We start from the raw sequence: 20,711 nt of genomic DNA on the forward strand, positions 1-20,711 counted from the left end.
CAGCACTATAGCTGGAGAAGGGGTAGGAAACCTGAGACCCTGGTTTCTAGTGTCCGTCTAAGATTGAGGCTTCATGACAACAAAAGACGTCAACCCTCTGCCATCTACTACCACCATGCTAGCAAGAGCTGCTGTGTGATACAGCTGAGAGAGCTACAAGGTACAAACCTTCTCTGGGCATCAACCTAAATGAACACACCAAACTCTCACATCAAAGGCCTAGCAAAAAGGAAAGTCTTGCTCCTCTCTGAGTGTAAGAAACATTGTTTTAATATCTATTTTCGCATACAATATGTTCACCTTTCAACAACAAAAGTATACAGCATACAAAAGGGCAAGAAAAATCATAGTCTGGAAAGATAAAGCAATCATCACAACCAGAATCAGACATATGTTGGATTTATCAGATAGGGAACTTAAAATTACTATGATCAATACATTAAAGATTCGAATGGGAAAAGTAAATAAAATGCATAATCAGATAATTTTAGTAAAGAAATTAAAAATGAATAGAAAATCAAATGAAATGTTAGAAATCAAAAACTCTATGAGATATTAAGAGTATCTTTGAGAGGATCATCAGTACACTTGACATAGTTAAGGAAAAAAAAATGAAGTTGACTATACATCAATAAAATGTACCCAAACAGAAACACAAGGAGAAAAAAAATTGGGGGGGGGGGGCCAGCACAAGGTATCAAAGAGCTATTGGACAATATCAGATAGTCTAACATACACATAATTTAGACTCTCAGGAGGAGAAAAAAGAGAGAATGGACAGAAAAAATATTCAAGAAATAATGGCTGAGAGTTTTCTAAATTAGTGACAAACACCAAACCTCAGATCCAAGGGGTTTAGAGAAACACAAGAAAAATTTAAAAACAAAAACAAAACAAATAAAATAACTAAACAAAAACACTAAGACATACGAAAGACAAAATCTTGACAGAAGCAGTGGAAAAGACACATTACCTATAGAGAAATAAGGATAAGAATTACAGAAGACTTTTTGTAAGAAACTGTAAAATAGAATGATATCTTCAATGCACTGAAAAGGGAAAAGACGTTACTTCAGAATTCTACATTCAGAAGAAATGCCCTAAAGTAGAGAAACAGTAAAGACTTTGTCCAACAAACAAAAATGTAAGGACCTACCTATAAGCAGCAGACCCATCTTATAAGAAATATTGAAAGACATTCTTCAAGGTAGGAAAAAAAGACATACCTCAGAATATTAGATCTGCACCAAAAAGCGAAGAGTATCACAAATAGAATACATGATGGGCTTAAATTCATTTTTATCTTATTTTAATTGCTCTAAAAAAAACCTGACCGTTTGAAGCAATAATACTAAAAATAAATTTTGTGTTTATAGCATATATAAAAGTAAAATTATGAGAGGGAGAGAAGAATTGGAAATATACTCTTAGAGGTTTTGTAAATATATGTATAATAAGATAGTATTATTTGAAGGTGGATTCAGATTTTTAAAAATTTTATGGTATACCCTAGGGCAACCATTAAAAAAGTTTTTAAAGATTGAATTAAACCCAGAGAAGACAGAAAAGGCAAAAAGAAATAAATAACAAGTGAAAAAATAAAAAACAGCTACTAAGATGGCATATTTTAATCCAATCATTTCATTAATCATCTTTAATGTGAACACTCTAAACATAAAGTTAAAAAGACAGAAATTATCAGAACTGACTTTAAAAAAACCCACCTGGATTCAAGTTTATGCAGTCTATGAAAGACTCACTTTAAATAAAAAGGCATATTTAGGTTAAAAATAGAAGAATGGAGAAAGATAGATCATCCAAACACTAACAATGTATTTATATTAATTTTAGACAAAGTAGGCTCACAACAAGGAATATTAACAGAGATAAAGACGATATATTGCATTATGAAAAAGAAGTCAATTCTTGAAGAAAATATAACAATCTTAAATGTGTATGCACCCAACAACAAGCTTCAAAATACATGAGGCAAAATGGGCAGACCTTAAGGAAGAAACAGACAAACTGACAATTTTAAATGGAGACTTTAACACCTCTCAAAAATTGACTGAAGTAGGTAGAAAATGAGTAGAAAGAAAGTCAGCAGGGCGATACCATCAACCAACTTGTCCTATTTGACATTTATAGAACACTGAGCCCAACAGTAGCAAAATGCAAATTCTTCTCAAGTGCACAGAGAATATTATTAACCATAAAAAACGTCACAATCTAAAAGAATGAAAATATATGAAGTATATACTCAAACCATATGGAATTAATAATAATAGATAATAACATCAATAATATATGATATAGGCATCAAAGATACCATGTATCGTAATGATATAATAAACATATATCAATATAACATTGATAAAAAGATATCAAGTAAATACCCAAATATTTGGAAATTAAGCAACACATGTCTAAATAATGCATGGATTAAAGATAAAGGACTTCAGGGAAATTGAAAGTATTTTGAACTGAAAAAGAATAAAAATATAGTATATCAAAAATTTGTAGGATGCAGTTAAAGCATCTTTAAATGGAAATTTATATTTAAATGCTTATAATAGAAAAGAGCAGTAGAAAGATCTGAATTCAGTAGCCTATTCTCCCACGTTAAGACATTAAAGAGGATCAACCTGAGTCTAAGGCAAGCAAACAGAAAAAGGGAATATGGAAGTAATATAGATCAGAAATGAATGAAATGGAAAACAGAAAACCAAAAGCAGATTCTTTGATGAAATGTTAAAATTAGTAAGCTTCTGGTCCAGCTGCCCAAGAAAAAGAGAAAGACACAATTTACCAGTAATTGACCGATCTCATAGACATTAAAGAATAACAAGGGAATACTACAAATAAGTCCATGTTCATAAATTCATCAGCTTAGATAAGATGGACCAATTCCTTGTAAGGCCCGAACCATTAAGACTCTCAAGAATGCTTAACCTGAGTTGGCCTATTTCTATTAAAGAAATTGAATCTGTAGTTTGACAATTCCAAAAAGAAAACCCAAATGATTTCACTAGTGAATTCTACAAAAATGTAAGAAATAAATAATGTCAATTATACACAATATCTTCCAGAATACAAAAGAGAAGGTAGTATTTCCCAGCTCATTTTAGGAAATCCGCATTACCCTAAGACCCAAACCAAACTGTATATTGCAAGAAAAGAAAATCATAAAGCAAGATAGATCACAAATATGAAGTCAAAAATTCTCAACAAAATATTAGCAAACTGACTAGCAATATGTAAAAAGGATAATACATGACCAATTGAGATTTATCCCAGATCCTAGGAATACAAGAATTATAAGAATACAAGGCTGGTTCAAATTCAAAAATCAATCAACATAATTTCCATGTCAACAGCTGTATCTATCTACCTATCTATTTATTACCTATCATCTATAGGTAATAAATAGAAATAAAACAAAAATTTAACATTCATTCATGATGAAACTCTCAGAAAATTAAGAACAGAAAGGGACTTCCTTAACCTTATATAGGGAATCTATGAAAACTCTTCAGCTAACACTATACTTAAGGATAAGATACTGAATGCTTTTTCCCCCGGTTTAGGAATAAGTCAAGAAGTCCATTCTCACTATACCTATTGAACATCATACTGGAACTCATAGCCAGTGAAATAAGCTAAGAAAAATAAATAAAAGGCATACAGATTTGAAAGGAAAAAGATAAGACTGCCTTTATTTGAAGATGATACAGTTGTCAATTCCAAAGATCTACAAAAACACTTCTGAAACTAGAAAGTTGTAAAAGATCAACAGGCAAAAGCCAATCATATTCCTACCTTCTGACAATGAAGAGTTGGAATGTGGTATTAAGAAAAAATACCGGGAGGCCTGGGTGGCTCAGTTGGTTGGGCAGCTGCCTTCGGCTCAGGTCATGATCCCAGTGTCCTGGGATAGAGCCCCACATCAGGCTCCTTGCTTGACAGGGAGCCTGCTTCTCCCTCTTTCTCTGCCTGCCATTCTGTCTGCCTGTGCTCGCTCTCTCTCCCTCTCTCTCTGACAAATAAATAAAATCTTAAAAAAAAAAAAAAAAGAAAAAATACCATTTATAATTATACCCAAAAGTTAAGTACTTAAGTATAAACTTAACGAAAGATGTGGGAAAGCTGCTGTAATTATACTGATGAAATATATTAAAGCAAATATATTGAGAAATATACTGTGTTCTGGGTTTGAAAGCATCAATATTAAGATGTCATTTCTCCCCAAGCTGATCTTACAGCTTCCATACAAATTCAATCAAAACCCCAGTAAGCTTTTTATAGATGATAAGCCAATTCTACAATTTATATGGAAAGGCAAAGGACTTAGAATAGCCAAAACAATTTTTTTTAAGATTTTATTTATTTATTTAACAGAGAGACACAGAGAAAGAGGGAACATAGAGAGAGAGGGAGAAGCAGGCTTCCCGCTGAAGAGAGAGCCTGATGCAGGGCTCGATCCCAGAACCCTGGGATCACAACCAAGCCAAAAGCAGATGCTTAACAACTGAGTCACCCAGGTGCCCCCAGACAAAACAATTCTGAAAAAAAAAAAAAAGGAAAAAGTTGGAGGACTCACACTATAGGATTTTAAGACTTATTACAAAGCTATAATAATCAAGACAGTGTTGTTTTGGCTAATGGAAACATGCACAGAACAATGGAACAGAATAGAGAATTCATTCATGGACCCATAGAAATACAACCATCTGAGTTTGCACAAAGCTGTCAGGACAATACAAAGGACATAGGAGAGTGTTTCCAACAACTGATGCTGAAACAACTGGACATACATGTAAAAACAAAACAAACAAACAAACAAAAACCCTCTACATATATTTCACATCTTGAAGAATATTTAACTAAAGACAGATCATAAACCGGAAAGTAAAATGTAAAACTATAAATGTCTAGAAGAAATCCGCAGAATGTTGGAATGACCTGGAGTTTGGTAAAGAGTTTTTAGATACAATGCTAAAAGCACACTCTACAAAAGAAAAAATGGATGAATTGGCTTTATTAAAATTGAAATCTTTGCTCTGCCAAAGATGTACCTAAGAAAATGAAAATATAACACAGTCTGGGAAAAAAATATTTATAATCACATATCTAACAAAAACGTGTATCCAGAATTGATAACATCTTAAAACAATAAGAAAAGAAACAACCCATTTTTTAGATGGGCAAAAATTTGAATACATATTTCACCAAAGAAGATATTAATGCAAATGAGCATATAAAAGATGCTCAGCATCATTTGCTACCAAGAAAGTGTAAATGAAAACCATGTTGTAATAGCGCTGCGTACTTATTAGAATTGCTAAAGTGAAAAAAACAAAACCTGGTCAGTACCAACTTCTGGTAAGGGGCAGAACAACAGGACCTCTCATTCTTTGCAGTTGAGAATGGGAAATAGTACAACCATGTTGGAAGACAGTTTGATTATTTCTCATAAAGTTAAGTATATATTTACACCATGACCAGAAATCCCACTCCTACACATTTCAACTCCAGATGAGTTGAAACACACCAAAATGTTTATCACAACTTTATTCCTAACTGGAAACAACCAAGATGTACTTTCAGGGGATAATGGGTAAATTAATTTGATATTCATACAAGGGGTCATCACTCAACAATGAAAAATGAGTGAGCCACTGATTCATGCATAGTAACATGTATGAATCTTAAATGCATTCTGTAAATGAAAGAAATCACACCCCAAAGGCTACATCTGGTATGATCGCACCTTTAGAAAATTTTGGAAGAGGCACATCTGTGAGGATAGAAAGCAGGTCAGTGGTTGCCAAGGCTGGGGGATGGGCAAAGGTTTTCTATAAAGGGGCCACACCAGGTAATTTTTAGGGCAGTGAAATGCTCTATATGGTACTGGGGTGGTAGATACATGAATCTATACATTTGTCAAATCCCATAAAACTGTGCACTACAAAGACTGAATTTTACTGCATGCACATTGAAAAAAAAAAAAAATCAACCAAGATGTCAGGGAGCTCCCCAGCAGGAAATACAGGAAAAAACTATTCACTGAGTAGCAACTTTTAAAGAATGTCGAAGAGTAGAAAAAACAACCACCAATAAATGGGGTATCATGACTTCAAAAAAGTTGGTGTATAACTTTTTCAGTCTTGTCCACTGTGAGGAATGCTGAGTTGATGTAAACTCCCAAAGAGCAAGGCCTGTGTTTGTCTCCCCCTGTAGGCCTAAGGATTACAGTACAGTGTTTCTCAAATGAAGAATACATGGACCCCCCCCACCTTCAAAAAGAAAACCTTCTCATAGGTTGTCATCACATAATGTTGACATCTTTTATCATCTTGTTTTAAGACTACGTATAAACATACAAATATATAACTCTATGCTTATAATTCTTATGCAGATGTCAAACCAGAAGAGCAAACTGGAACTCCAATAAACCTCAATCTAGTAACATTAAACTGGTGAAACCTAATCACTGCTCACAATGTGGTTGGGTCTTCTGACATTCTCAGACTGGACTACTGTTGAGTCTCATCAATGTTCCTGTTGGTATTTTCTCTTCAATTACACAAATCTCATTTTTTATAGCAGACCTTCATGTCATATAAGATGGCCTGAAGAGATTGGGACTCGCTTCCCATGTTAACACCGTCATAATTACTACTAGACCCTGTTAGGTTTATTCTGTCCCTAGCTGTACCTTCTCTTGTGGTAAATGAGATTCCATGCAAGCTAAGCTTGGTCCTTGTCGGAGAAAGAGCCCAAGTATGAAGATACCACAGTGATGCAGATGGACATAATCTGTCTATGTTTGAGAAGAAAAGACTGTTGGCGATTATGAGGGAAGGCTCAGCTATCTTTGTCCCGAGACTTTGCTTTAGAAAATTCTGGCAGGTGGAAGAGGCAAACACTGCCTTCAGGTGGGATTTCAGAATCTTGCACCACTACACTGATCTGTTTTGAACTATTCGGAATTGCCTAAGGTTACAATAATGCTTTCTACCATGCTTTCAAGACTGAAAAAAAAAATCACTTACAGATGACGATAACTCAATAACAGAAAGTGTCAATTTAAAAAGAAATCTATAAAGAAATTGTTTGACACCTGGTTCTGTCGATTACCTGTGCTTTGAAGAAATTTGTGTCATAACAATAGATAGTCAAGTGTGTACTAGAGTAATTTTTGATATATTTCATAGGAATAAAAAAACATGCCTTTGCATTTTTACACCGGTGTCGCCAGCTTTTGCTTAAGTATGTAAGATGGCAAGTTGGGGGCTGGACTAGGGCTGCGTCGGAGGGGGACAATGCATCGGAGGGGGACAATGATTGGCATATTTTCTGGTAGTGCTCAGTGTGAATCCTGGTTGGACAGCTCACTAGATAAGACAGACAAAGATTTCCCTGCTCCCTCCACTCCCTGCACGTGCCTCCAACACCGTGCTTGGGAAAGAGCTGCACGGAAATGGGTGTGCGTGTAGGTGATGGCGCCAAGTCCTGGCAGCCACACTTACCAGCTATGTTGTCCTTGGGCAATCACCAGCCTGTGCTTTCATCACCTCATGAGTAAAGTGACAGTAACAGGGATGAGGATCAAATGAGGAGTTGTAGGTAATGTCCAGAGAGAAAAGCTTGATACCAGGACGTACTCTACAAATGTCAACTATTATTACTGTCACTCCTAACACATTGGGTTGGGATCACCCATTTCCTCCTTTTGCTTTAAACTCAATGGTTCCAGGAGTCCCTAGAGGACTGGGACCACACCTTCTCCCTCTCTGTACCCACAGCTCTGACCACACAACACTCTGTCAGGGTGTTTGAACTGAAGAGCGTGAATCAAATCGGAGAATCGGAAAATTATTCATGCGAGAGCAAAAACATGGCAACCAAGCCAAGGGGCAAAAAGGAGTAACTTTCACTTTGGAGTGGAGGATAGTGATACCTGTGTGCCACTTCAGGGTCAACCTCTGTAACCCAGCATATTTTCATCTCAATGCATTTAACAAATTATTCCTCGCAATGCCTTTGGGTGGGCTACTGACAGTGATTCTGTACCTACAGTTTGTTTTATCTGCTGCAAAATAGACCTGATTGCTAATAAGGGAACCAGTTTTTAAAAAGCCTTATCATAAGGTGCTAGAAATGTTTTGGTCTGAATGTTGGATATATATTACATTTCTGTAATCTTTCAATTTGAAATATATATAAATATATATATATATTTATTTATATATATATATATAAACTTTAAAACAAATTTTTTAAAAAGTTCTTTGGCCATTGATAGCAATTCCATGTGATGTATATTTACAAGATCACCACTGCCACCCCAAGTGTGCCTTTCTTTGTACTTCCCAACTACTGCTCCCAAAGGCAACCTATGTATACACAATATATAATCACAGGACATCTCCTGTTACTCACTTTGAATAGGCAAGCCCTCAAGGCTTCAAAACACTGAAGCTTTTTGTTACAGGAGCACCCAAGATTAATGTTCATATAATCTATCCACCAGAGGGAGCCAACACGACCAGAATAATAACATACTGACCTTCGCAAATCACAAACCAAGTTTTTCAGACAAGGACTGCAGAGTTTGGACAATGCAAGTATCAATTTCTTAGTGCCTAGGAAAGCATGTGCAATTTTACTGAAGTCAGATTTCATTCATGGCTTTATTTTTCTCTTGAAAAGTAGACATTTAATAAGAAGAAGCAATTGACTTTAGAGGCATTGATGCTAATAAATGCCTACTAAGGATAAGGATAGCTCACCTTTGGGGTGCCTGGGTGGCTCAGTCATTAAGCATCTGCCTTCAGCTCAGATCATGACCCCAGCGTCCTGGGATTGAGCCCCGCACCAGGCTCCCTGCTCAGCGGGAAGCCTGCTTCTCCCTCACCCACCCGCCTGCTTATGTTCCCTCTCTTGCTGTCTCTGTCAAATAAATAAATAAAATCTTAAAAAAAAAAAAAAAAAAAGGACAGCTCACCTTTGAAAAACACTTTACAGATTATTAAGAATTTTCAGAAATGAGAAATGAGTTTTGGCAATTGTTCTTCTTAACACAGGAATTTAATTTATAAATATAATTTGCACCTGTTGGAGATGAAAAAGCAGTTTCCATTGCATTGATGCAGGGCTATCATCAGCATGTATGCAAATTAGACCTGTGAGGTCTGGGGCATGGTTTTTTCAGCAGGGCAGGGGATAGATTCCAGGCCCCACACACCCTACCAGACAGCTCTGTACTGGAACAAGTGCGCAAGCACACTCGCAGTCCCAGAGTCTAGGCAGTGGTGGCCCCAGGGAACGCTTTGATAAGGCCTGCTCTTTCATAAAGATGATATTTTCTTAATCTCATGTCAAATGCAGTTCCAAGAGAAGTGGGCAACTGCTCCCTTCCAGTCAGAATGCTGACCTTGAGTTCTTCCTCTAGAGAAATTCTGGTGCACTAACTGAGCTATGGAAGCGAACATTTTCCATCCTGTTCTTTGCCTCCAATCTACCCTGCCAGCAAGGTCTTGCTCATATTTCCCAAATTGCCTTTTTAAAAAATAATTTCCATTTCTTCTTCTTCTTCTTCTTCTTCTTCTTCTTCTTCTTCTTCTTCTTTTTTAAGATTTTATTTATTTGACATAGACACAGTAGAGAGACAGAACACAAGCAGGGGGAATGGAGAGGTAGAAGTAAGTTCCCCATCAAGTAGGGAGCCCGATGTGGAGCTCGATCCCAGGACCCCGGGATCATGACCTGAACCAAAAGGCAGACGCTTAATGACTGAGCTACCCAGGCGCCCCAATAATTTCCATTTCCTGATCACTCTTCATCAGCTTATTTTTGTAAAGGAATCTTTCTCATTGGGTGGAAATGTTTGTAGGAGGAAACTGAAACCAGGCATTCACTTAAACCTCTTATATGCGATCATTTCTCAGTCCTTCCCTTATTCGATCTGACAACAGCTCTTAACTCTGTTGGCCACTCTGTTCTGAAAGAACAGTGTCTCCATTTGGTTTCCAGGAAACGGCTCTTCGGATTCTCCTTCCATGCTGGCTGCTCCTTCTCAGCCCTTGCTCTGATTCCTCCTCAGATTCCTGATTTCTTAGGGTGGACATACACAAACCATTCTCTCCTCTCCTCTGTCCACACCACTGCCTAAGTGATCTCACCTGGCCTATGGCTTTACATACCATCGATCACAAATATCTCCCAAGTCTCAAGTCCCTATCACCCCCAACCTCTGCCCTGAGGTTGCCTACTCAACATCTCTGTTTGGATGTTTAAAGGCATTGAATGGATATGCCCCAAAGAAAACTCTTAAATTTTCTTCCCCCACCATGTGCTCCTCTCGCAGTTTTTCCTTCCCAAGCAAATAATATCTCCTTTTTTGTTGGCTTATGCCAAAAATCGTGGAGTGATCCTTAGGTCATCTCCTTCTCTCACTCCCCATTTCAGCAAATGCTACTGGTTCCTAGTGGGAAATACGCCCAGAACTGGACGACTTCATCACCATGTCCACCGCTATCGCTCAGGTCTAAATCAGCACCACCTCTTGGCCTGGATTATAGCACTGGCTTCTAATTCACTTCCCTGGTTCTCCCCTTCCTCCCCTCCCCACTCTCCAACCAGAGTCAACATTCTTTACCACAATCAGAGTGATTCTAAGTGAACCTAAGAGAGATCATGTCTGCTTTAGGGCATAATAAGTCCACCTCACAGAGTGGAACCCAAGAATCTTGAGGACTCTACATGGTCAATGAACCTTGCGTCATTGATTCCAAAGCTCTACATGGACAGCCCCGTGCTGTATTTCTGGATATTGCTCAAGCCTCGCTGTCCTTTGTGTACTTTCTCTGAACATGTCAAACCTGCTCCCACCTCCAGGACTCTGTACTTGCTGGTCTGTCTCTCAAGGATGCTCTTCCTTCAGATTTCCTTACACTTGTTTCCTCAAGTCCTTTAGTGTCTGCTTAACAGACACTAAATGTCATCTTAACAGATAGGTCTTCCCTGACACACTATACTAAATAACACCCCACTCCTAACTCTCCATCTCCTGTACCCTGTATTATTTTCTTTCCTAGAGCTTCCTAGCACCTCTCTCTGTTGTACGGATTTGTCTTTGGGTATACATGTTTGTACATACACACAGCATATACATTTGTATGTGTCTATGTGTGTGTGTGTTTGATCACTGTCTCCCCACCAAGAATGTAAGCTCTATGATAGAAAGCATTTTGTTTCATTCATTGGTGTATCTCCCAGTGCCTAGGAAAATGCTAGCACATGAAAGGTGTTCCATAAATATTTGTTGAATGAATGTTGAATGCATCTAGGCAGTTTATATACTGACTAAAAGTTACATACAATATATAAAATAAAATGTGTTAAAATTTGCCTTAAATTTTCCCATGTTGCCCAAGCAGGATTGGGTTTCTTGAAAGGCATTTAAAGAGATACAGTATTTACCCCTGAAGCACAATGAAGCCACATAAGGTTTGATGAATATTGGAGTGAAATCTGCCATTTTTATTCTCCCTGAGTGAAGTCAACATTGTTTCTATTTATCACCCGATGGCCCAAACTAATTATTTATATAAAAATTCCTTGATGTGAACTGTTAGCATATTCAAATATATTTGAAATTGAATATCTGATCTAAATGACATATTGTTTAAATATACTTGTGAAAACCAAAGATAAATTCATTTAAAACAGAGCATAATTACTAATGGTGTACTATACAGTTGCTAACTGAACATAAATAAAAATAATAAACAAAATAAAACAGGGAATAATTAAGGAACAGTTTCTACTTAAAAAAAAAAAAAAAGGCACACTAATAGCTAACCGGGTTTATAGCAGCCTAAAGAAGAATACAAATCTAAAATCTCCTAATGTTTCCTTTCTCACATGTTTTAGTGTTTGATCTTTACCTTTGAAATGAACAAGTAGAGGTAAAAAATGCAATATGAATCAGATAGGATATTTTAATACTGATGTAATTTGGATGCCATGCACCAGGGTGGTTGGAGCGTGGGGTTTAGACCTGTACTGCCTGGGTATGAATCCCAGCTCTGCTACTTTCTGACTGAGGGTCTTGGGCGAACAATCTTGTTCATGTTTCTGCTTCTTTGTAAGGTTGTTGTGAGGAATAATGCGATGGTTACTGGTAAAACATTTAGACTATCACTGAGTGTAATCACTCAATAAATACTAGCTATTATTATCAGCTATATATAATGAAAATAAAGCTCTGCCATCACATCCCTCTTTGTAGCTAATGGGCTGAATTAATCCAATTTGCACTAATTTGTCAAAAATATCCAAATAGTCTCATGTGAAATTACTAGTAAAGAAAAAGAACCTTTTATACAGCAGAAGAATGCTTAGCACCTTCTTTAAAGATGCCACTTTCTCTCCAGGAATCTGATTACATACACTTCAGATGGCATAATTGGTACTCAGGACCCTTAGAGCTGTTCCCCAGGTTATTGCTTTTAAAAAGCTCTGAGAAAGCCAATAGTAAATACCAGCTTCCAATGTGTTTCATTATTGATATTGATATTTTGAGATCATGACAAAGGCAGTGAGAATCCTGATTAGTTTATGAATTCTCTTTACCTTATGCTTTCTTTTTTTGTTGTTGTTAGTTAATTATTTATTTATTAAACAGGCAGAGATCTCAAGTAGGCAGAGAGGCAGGCGGGGGCAGGGGAGGGGAAGCAGGCTCCCCGCTGAGCAGAGAGCCCTATGCAGGGCTGGATCCCAGGACCCTGAGATCATGACCTGAGCTGAAGGCAGAGGCTTAACCCAGTGAGCCACAGGTGCCCCCATCTTATGCTTTCCTAACTCTGTTACCCCAACACCCACTGATGTGCATAGACGCATGCATTTGTATCTCACACTCCCCACTCAAAAAGTGAGAGAAGATGATTTGTTATATATCCATATTCACTTTAGTGTTTACCTTTTGAATCCTGTTTTAGGTAGACTGTATTATAATAAAGAGTTGTGTCCTTCACTTTTCTAGCCTTAGTAATTCTATGAGATGTGGTACATAAGGATACAAAGTTTATTCTAGTCTTATTAATTCTATGGTAGATTGTAGACTAGTCATATGTTGAATTTGAAATTGTAAAGTATGATTTGGGGCATGTAACCCAATTCTCTCATTCACATTATAGAGAAACAGACAAACCATGGATAATTTTTTTCCTAATTGAGTTTTCTTAATCTTTTTCTTTAAATTGAGGTAAAATCCATATAATAAGCAATTAACCATTATAAATTATACAACTCAGTAGCGTTTAGTATATTCCCAATGTAGTTCAATCACCACCTCTCCCTAGTTTCAAATTTTTCATCTTCCTAGAAAAATACCCCACACTCATTAAATAATCTACATCCTCTCCTTCTCCCATCCTGTTTTCTGCTTCTATGGACTTTCTTATTCTAGATATATCATATAAAAGGGATCATGCAACATGTTACTCTTTGTGTCTAGCTTCTTTTACTTAACATGTTTTCAAGATTCATTTAAGTTGTAGCACGTATCAGCACTGTGGTCCTGCTTTTTGATTGACAATATCTCATCATATTTGTATATCACAATATGTTTATTCATTCATCCCGATGGACATTCAGGCTGTTTCCACCTTTTGGCTTCTATGAATAATGCTACTATAAACATTCATATACAACTTTCTATGTGGACATATATTTCCATTATTTTTGGATATATATCCTAGAAGTGGAATCTCTGGGTCATATGATAACTCTATGTTTAATATTTTGAGGACCTACCAAAATGCCTTCTACAGTGGCTGCATCATTGTGCATCCCCTCCAACAATGGATCAAGGTCTTATTTCTCCATATCATTGCCTTAATGTTCCATTTTTGTTTTTTTTTTAAAGATTTTATTTATTTATTTATTTATTTGAGAGAGAGAGAGAGAGAAAGAGAGAATGAGAGGAGAGGTCAGCGAGAGAAGCAGACTCCCTGCTGAGCAGGGAGCCTGATGTGGGGCTCGATTCCAGAACTCCAGGATCATGACCTGGAGCTGAGCCACCCAGGTGCCCCAATTTTTTTTTTATTGTTTTTATGAATGTTATCCTAGTAGGTGAGTTGGTATCTCGTTGTGGTTTTGATTTGCATTTTCTTAATGACCAATAATATTTAATATACTTTCATGAGTTTATTTGCCATTCGTATATCTTCTTTGAGGACAAATCTTTTCATGTTCTTCGCCCTTTTAAAAAATTACGTTGTCCTTTTGTTGTTGAATGGTAAGAGTTCTTATATATTCTGGAAGTTGAAGTCTTCTCAAGTATGGGATTTGCAAATATTTTATCCCATTCTTTTTTTTTTTTTTATTTTATTTATTTGTCAGAGAGATAGAGAGAGAGAGGTAGGCAGAGGGAGAAGCAGGCTCCCCACTGAGCAGGGAGCCTGATGCAGGACTTGATCCCAGGACCCTGGGATCATTACCTGAGCCAAAGGTAGACACTTAACCAACTGAGCCACCCAGGCACCCTATTTTATCCCATTCTGTAGAATTTCCACATTCTTTCCACATCTTTCCACATTCTTGATAATATCCTTTGATATCTACACTTTTTAAATTTTTAGGATGTCCAGGTTATTTTTAATTTGCTTCTTATGTTTTTGGTGTTAAGTCTAGGAGTCCATTGACAGATCCATGTCCGTCCTCAAATTCATATGGAACTTCGAGGGACCCCAATTAGTCAAACATTATTTAAAAACAAAGTTGGAGTACTCCTACTTCCTGATTTCAAAAACTTACCACAAAGTTATCATGATCAAAGCAGTGTGGTACTGACGTAAGGACAGACATATAAACCAATGGAATAGAACAGAGATTCCAACACTAAACCCAAATGTCTAAGACCAATTGATTTTTTACAAGGATGCCAAGACCATCCAAGGAGGGAAAAATATTCTCTTCAACAAATGGTGTTGGGACAACGGAATATCCATATATGAAGAAGTGAAGCTGCACCCCTATCTTGCTCCACATACAAACATTATACTTGGGGCGCCTGGGTGGCTCAGTGGGTTAAGCCTCTGCCTTCGGCTTGGGTCATGATCCCAGGATCCTGGTATCAAGCCCCTCATTGGGCTCTCTGCTCAGCAGGGAGCCTGCCTCCCCCCTCTCTCTTCCTGCCTCTCTACCTACTTGCGATCTCTGTCTGTCAAATAAATAAATAAAACCTTAAAAAAAAAAAAAAAAACATTATACTCAAAATAGTTCAGTGACTTAAAATGGGGCTAAAACAATAAAACTATTAGGAGAAAACATAGCGGAAAATAGTCAATATGGATAATTTCAACCTACAGATAATTCTCTACTCCAGTTAAAAGTGAACATCTCCATCATAACTATCCCCAAAGACTATGGAGATAGCAGCGATGCTGACTGAGTTATGTTTTATCTCTGTTCATTCCCCTGTCCGTTAGGATAAATACTTCATAATAAATGACCTTTTTAAGGTAATCGGAAAGGAGGCAAAGAATCAAGCACCTAGGCTAATTCTAGCAAAAAGTACAATTGGCCATGAGTAATAAAAATAAAACCCAAATGTGTCTTCTGGTTTCTAAATTCTTTTTTTTAAAGATTTTATTTATTTATTTGGGAGAGAGAGCATGAGCAGGGGAGCAGCAGAGAGGGAGAGGGAAAAGCAGGCTCCCTATTGAGCTGGTAGCTAGATAAGCTACTAATACCTACTGAGCTAGATAAGCTAGACCTTCCCTCCTGCTTTCTCCTTGCTGGGTTAGTCTTGTATTGTGGCCTAATGGCTCTCCCAGCTTCTCCTCCTTTTAATCCCATCTAAGTGTCCAGTTCTTAGAGGACTTAGACTAACACAATTGGCATTCAAAGCTCTCTTAGATATGGCGTTAACCTCTCTATTCTGCTTTACCTACTTCTTAGCTACATAATGTCTTCCGCTCTTGGTTCCTGTATGTGCCTACTACTTTGCCATCTCTGAGCCTTTTTCCATACCCTTCACTGAGAATGTGCTCACCACCTGGCCATTTTTGCCTATTGGATCCCACTTATCATTGATCGTGCATTTTCAATGTCAGTTTCTCTAAGTTTTTCAAGATCTGCTAGCCAGACATACTCTTTCCCTTCTCTAAACCTCCAGAGCTCTTGTCTTTGAGCTGTTTTATAAGCTTATTAACAGCAATAACCATCTGTTACTTTGAACCTCCAAAGTCCCCAGCTTATATAGAATAGGCACTCAATATTTATAGACTGTAATTAGAAAATTAGGGGTAATTCTATCCTAGTGAATTTAATTGTTAACATGCAGGATTTGTAACAGCTTACAACCATTTTGCTTGATAGAGCAACAATGAACTCAGGTGATTTAAAAAAAAATCCTATGTATCAAAGCACTGAAGGCAGAACTTACTATGTAGTAACTTAATTTTGATATCTGCTTAAGATTCTTCATCAAACTTGGCTGATTTCCTTTTCCTCTGAAAAAGTGATGACATGAAATTCTAAAATACTCCTGGGTTTGTCTATGTATCTGAGTATGGGTGAGGAGACCAAGGAAAAATAGTCGTAAAAGAATGCTTCCTCCTCTAACAACGGGCCCTTGCTAAGGGCTAGCAAGGCTACCGTGCCCTCCTCCAAAATAGAGAAGGGAGATCTGCCATTTTAATAAACTTTCATAGGGTCAGATATAGACACAGTAATAGGAGAGGGGACCCATGAGCTCACTACATAGCAAATTTTATTTCCTCGCATATGTCTGATCATTTGTGGTCATTATTGTGGCCGACATTTAACAAGTGCATGCTATTCACTTTTAATCCTTACAAAAGACTTATCATCATATAGGACAGGAAACTGAGGCTCTGTGACCAAGTCATGCTGCTAGATCACCGACCAAAATCCTTGACAAGTTTATTGCAGGGGTCCCCAAAATATGCTAAGCAAATACAATTGAATGTCTTCCTCCAACAGCATTGCAGTGCTTTTTTGGGCAATGTTCCTGGGCAATTCAGCTCTGGCAGACTGTCATTGAACTGAAAGCAAGGTTTGGCCTTTTGCCAGGTACAGCAGTCATGCTAACTCAACAGCTTCAGGTAAAGGTTTATAACACTTTAACTTGGGTCTTTGACTATTTCCGGTTAGGACTGCAAGACTCAGGTAAGAACCTCTCAGGCGGAAAGCAGGAAGAAGGTGGCTTGTGCAAGGATCAGATACCACCTGCGTGAATGCTCATTTATTAATGATTCAACAAGGGTGATCACAAGGGAGAGCAGCCGTTTTCCCTGCCCTCATTATTCTCACTAACAGGCCGGCAAGTAAACAAGATGGACGGGTCCAGCAAAGATGAGAAGGAGGACAGCACCTTCACCAACATTTCTCTCACAGATGACACAGGTAAGGAGGAACTTGATGAATTCTGAAACATGAAGTTTAGCAATTGTTCAGCTTTTAGCAAATACAACTTATTTTTACTGCAATGGTAAAACTACCCATTATAGAAAACTTGACAAACTACAGTTACAAAAATAAAACCCAAAGTTTCATTTAGGAGCTATTTTTCTTTTCCTTTTAAATTAAGTGATTATTTGGCAAGTTTCCATGGTTGTATCACATCTTCTTTTAAAACAAATCAACAAACAAAAACACAAAATGTTTATTTCCTTCACCGAAAAGTTGTTACTGAAACAACCCGTGATATTATTACCATTATTTTGTTCAATTATAGTCCATTTCTTCTCTGTTTTGGAAAATAATTTTATCATGTCTGAAAAACGAACTAGAATATGAATTATTCTGGAAAACGCCTTGCTTTTAAGCAAGGACAAAGTTTGGGGAACTCAACACGAGGGAAGCAAAAAGGGGAGGGTAGTGGTTCTAAAGTGCTGATGGAAGGGATAGGAATGGCTCACTCAACATCCCAGAGAAAACAGACAATGCTGAATTGCACAATTTTAACTGGAAACACTTCAGACCCATAAGCACCCACATCTTGGTATGTGTGTGTGTGTGCGTGTTGTTGGCATTGTTTTGTATCCAAGTTTCTTTAGCACCAACATCGCAAGAAGCCAGCAAGACAGCAGCCAAGCAATGGGGGTTAGTGATTTTGATTAACAGAGAGCAGAGCATGAATATTTAACATCAATTGCTCTTTCATACAGCCACACTTCTCCACTTTCCCCCTAAATGCTCAGATTCAAAAAGCCTCTTTCTAAAGTGCAGCCAGACAATTAGCACAAACCGCCAGCCAGCCAGCCAGCCAGCCAGAGCGAAGCTTCCCCTCCTGGCACCGCATCAACATGCTGGGGGCTTTGGAAATCAAAGAGGAGCCTTTTCAGCCTTTATGAGGAGAGGAAAGGTACAAGGTACAGGGGCTGTTGAAGAAATGGGACACCGCTGGCCCGAACTTGCTCCCACCAGGGCGTTTGAGCCAATGACAGGCCAGCAGAAGGCAGTGAAGGAAACAAAGACCATGGGAAACCTGTTTCTTAGCTTCTAGATGGTACCATGAGTGAGGAGCCGCGGAGGCTGTGGGCGGGTGCGATTCCTCTAGAGAGCTTGCTCTCAAATCCTCCCCCCCCCCACCCCGCCCTGTCCAGGATTCTTTCTGGTTGGTAGCGTGGGCTGGGGCTGGGAAACGACACTCGATGAAACCGCTCTCTCTCTCTCCTCCAACCCTTGGCACCGCCTCAGACCTACTTCTCAGGTCTCATCTTGGGCCTCTCCCACACTGGCAGTGCCACACAAAAGCGGACGAGGGCGAGGGTGGGGTTGAATTCAGGTGTCCCGTCCCCTGCTGACAGTGGTTTTGGGAGAGACTCCGTGGCCTGCTCACCGAGCCTGAGCCAGTGGGTGTGAACACTGAGTACGCTGGGGCTGGGTGAGCAGAACTCTCAGGCTGGTCGTGAGAGTGGTGGCGGCTGAGGCGTCTCCTTGCTCCCACCCGGGACCTCCTCTTCCTCCTTGGTTAGAGGAGGAAGAATGTTGGCCAGCAAAGGGCCATAAGGAATGGGATGGTCCAGCACGGTAGCCAGCAGTGGGCTGAGGGACTGGAACTAACTGATGCTGTTTCACTAATTCAAGATGGCAAATGGAAACTGTTCATCTACTTGTGACAGAAATGCACCCGAAGCCCATGTTTTTTTGGCTTTTGGAGATAACTTGGTCAATTTGATGTGATACTGTTAGTCCAATTTCTCACTTTTCTTTTAATATATAATATTTGTATTGCTACATGTCATATATAGGCACAGACACACACACACATCAAGAGTGGAGGTCCAGAAAGGTGAAGTGACCTGCCCAAAGTCCATACTGGCTAGCCACCTGTGGTATTTGGAGCTGTTAGGTAGTGGACGGTCTCATGCACAGTCTTTGAGCACACAGGCCTCAAGCACTCTCGAGCAGAGTCCCACCACGGCTGCGCTAGCCCCAGCCACTGTCTCCTTTTACCCCTCCCTGACACTTGATCCTGTTTCTTTTCTAATCAGAGGAAGGCAAGAGAAAGGAGAATATATTTGCTAACTCTGGGGAAAGGTTTGTTTGGGGAGAGCACTGAAGGCATTAAACTTTGGATTTATTTAGGCAATCCTACTTCCCAAGTTAGTGTAAAGCTAAGAAAACTAGCAGTGGCAGTAATTATTCAAGTCAGAAAGCAGTTATATCCATAAATTCATTTGTAGGTGAGCCGTATGGATTTCAGACCAAATGTCTCCACAGAAGCACAGTTTTAAATGATATGACTCTAAACCAGCTCATATTGTCTAACCCCACAGTTCCCAAACTGTGCCAAGGTGCCTCAGGCACTGCAGCAAACCTAGGGGTCTCTATGGGGCATCTCAACCTCTTTCAGACATTGTGAGAACAGCTAGCTAGAGACTGTTCACAATGTCCGAGGAGATAGAGCTACATTTCTCTCAGTGACATCTCTTTCCTGCTGGGTTTCCTGTAGTTGCTATCATAAAAAGCAAGTTCTGTATAAAAATCGATGTAGATCCGTTAATGAGGGTACCAGTTGGAGAAGGTTGGAGAAGTTGTACAGTGCCCAACAGGGGCACACATCCCATAAGTCAGTCATTTTGTTTAAGAATGAAATAAAAAGAGAAGTTAAAATTTCTTTTAGGTGTAGTATTTTTTCAAATGGCTACTAAGTTTTAAGGACATAAATACTTAACATGTTTGGACCTAAATACTTAATACGTGCAATTGTTTAGTATTGCTCTTGGCCTTGGAGTACTGTGAAAAAACGACTTCGACTCAAGGACATTGTGAACCAAGGTAGTCTGGGAACCTCTGGACTAAGCTCTAGTAGCTGGGCTGGCCTCCCTTCTGGTCTGGAGACGCACAATGCAGAACAAAGACATTTGATCATGTTGATCTCTCTCCCTCCCTTCCTTCCTATGTTTCTGCTCCACTGGATTTGATGCTATCACACTTCCCGGGTTTTCCCTCAACCTCTCTCATCTTTCTCAGGCTCCTTTGGGAACCCCTTTCCTTGGGTGTTTCCCTAAGATCCTGCCCTTGGCCTACTTTTCTTCTCTCTCAAGACACCCTCTCTGGATGGTCTCTTCCACGCCTCCTCGTTTCATCCTCACGCCTATGCTATGTACCAGTGACACCACAAAAGAGGCTGCAGATTCAAACGACGATAGGTCAGGCAGTGACTC

General features: G+C 38.8%; 1 protein-coding gene and 1 long non-coding RNA gene across 2 annotated transcripts in view; one reads left to right on the plus strand and one right to left on the minus strand.

The window, feature by feature from the left end:
* LOC132003247 (uncharacterized) overlaps nucleotides 1-20,711 on the minus strand; it is a 56,500-nt gene that overhangs the window by 12,022 nt on the left and 23,767 nt on the right. The gene's annotated exons all lie outside the window — the stretch shown is intronic.
* The window catches only part of SCOC (short coiled-coil protein), a 36,281-nt gene continuing 32,830 nt past the window's right edge, over nucleotides 17,261-20,711 (plus strand). Inside the window, exon 1 of the mRNA XM_059378564.1 lies at nucleotides 17,261-17,442. Coding sequence (XP_059234547.1) covers nucleotides 17,373-17,442 — 70 coding nt within the window. The 5' untranslated portion in view covers nucleotides 17,261-17,372. The remainder of the gene's footprint in view (nucleotides 17,443-20,711) is intronic.

This window comes from Mustela nigripes, chromosome 1 (genome assembly GCF_022355385.1).
Source record: "Mustela nigripes isolate SB6536 chromosome 1, MUSNIG.SB6536, whole genome shotgun sequence".
NCBI classification, from domain to species: domain Eukaryota; kingdom Metazoa; phylum Chordata; class Mammalia; order Carnivora; family Mustelidae; genus Mustela; species Mustela nigripes.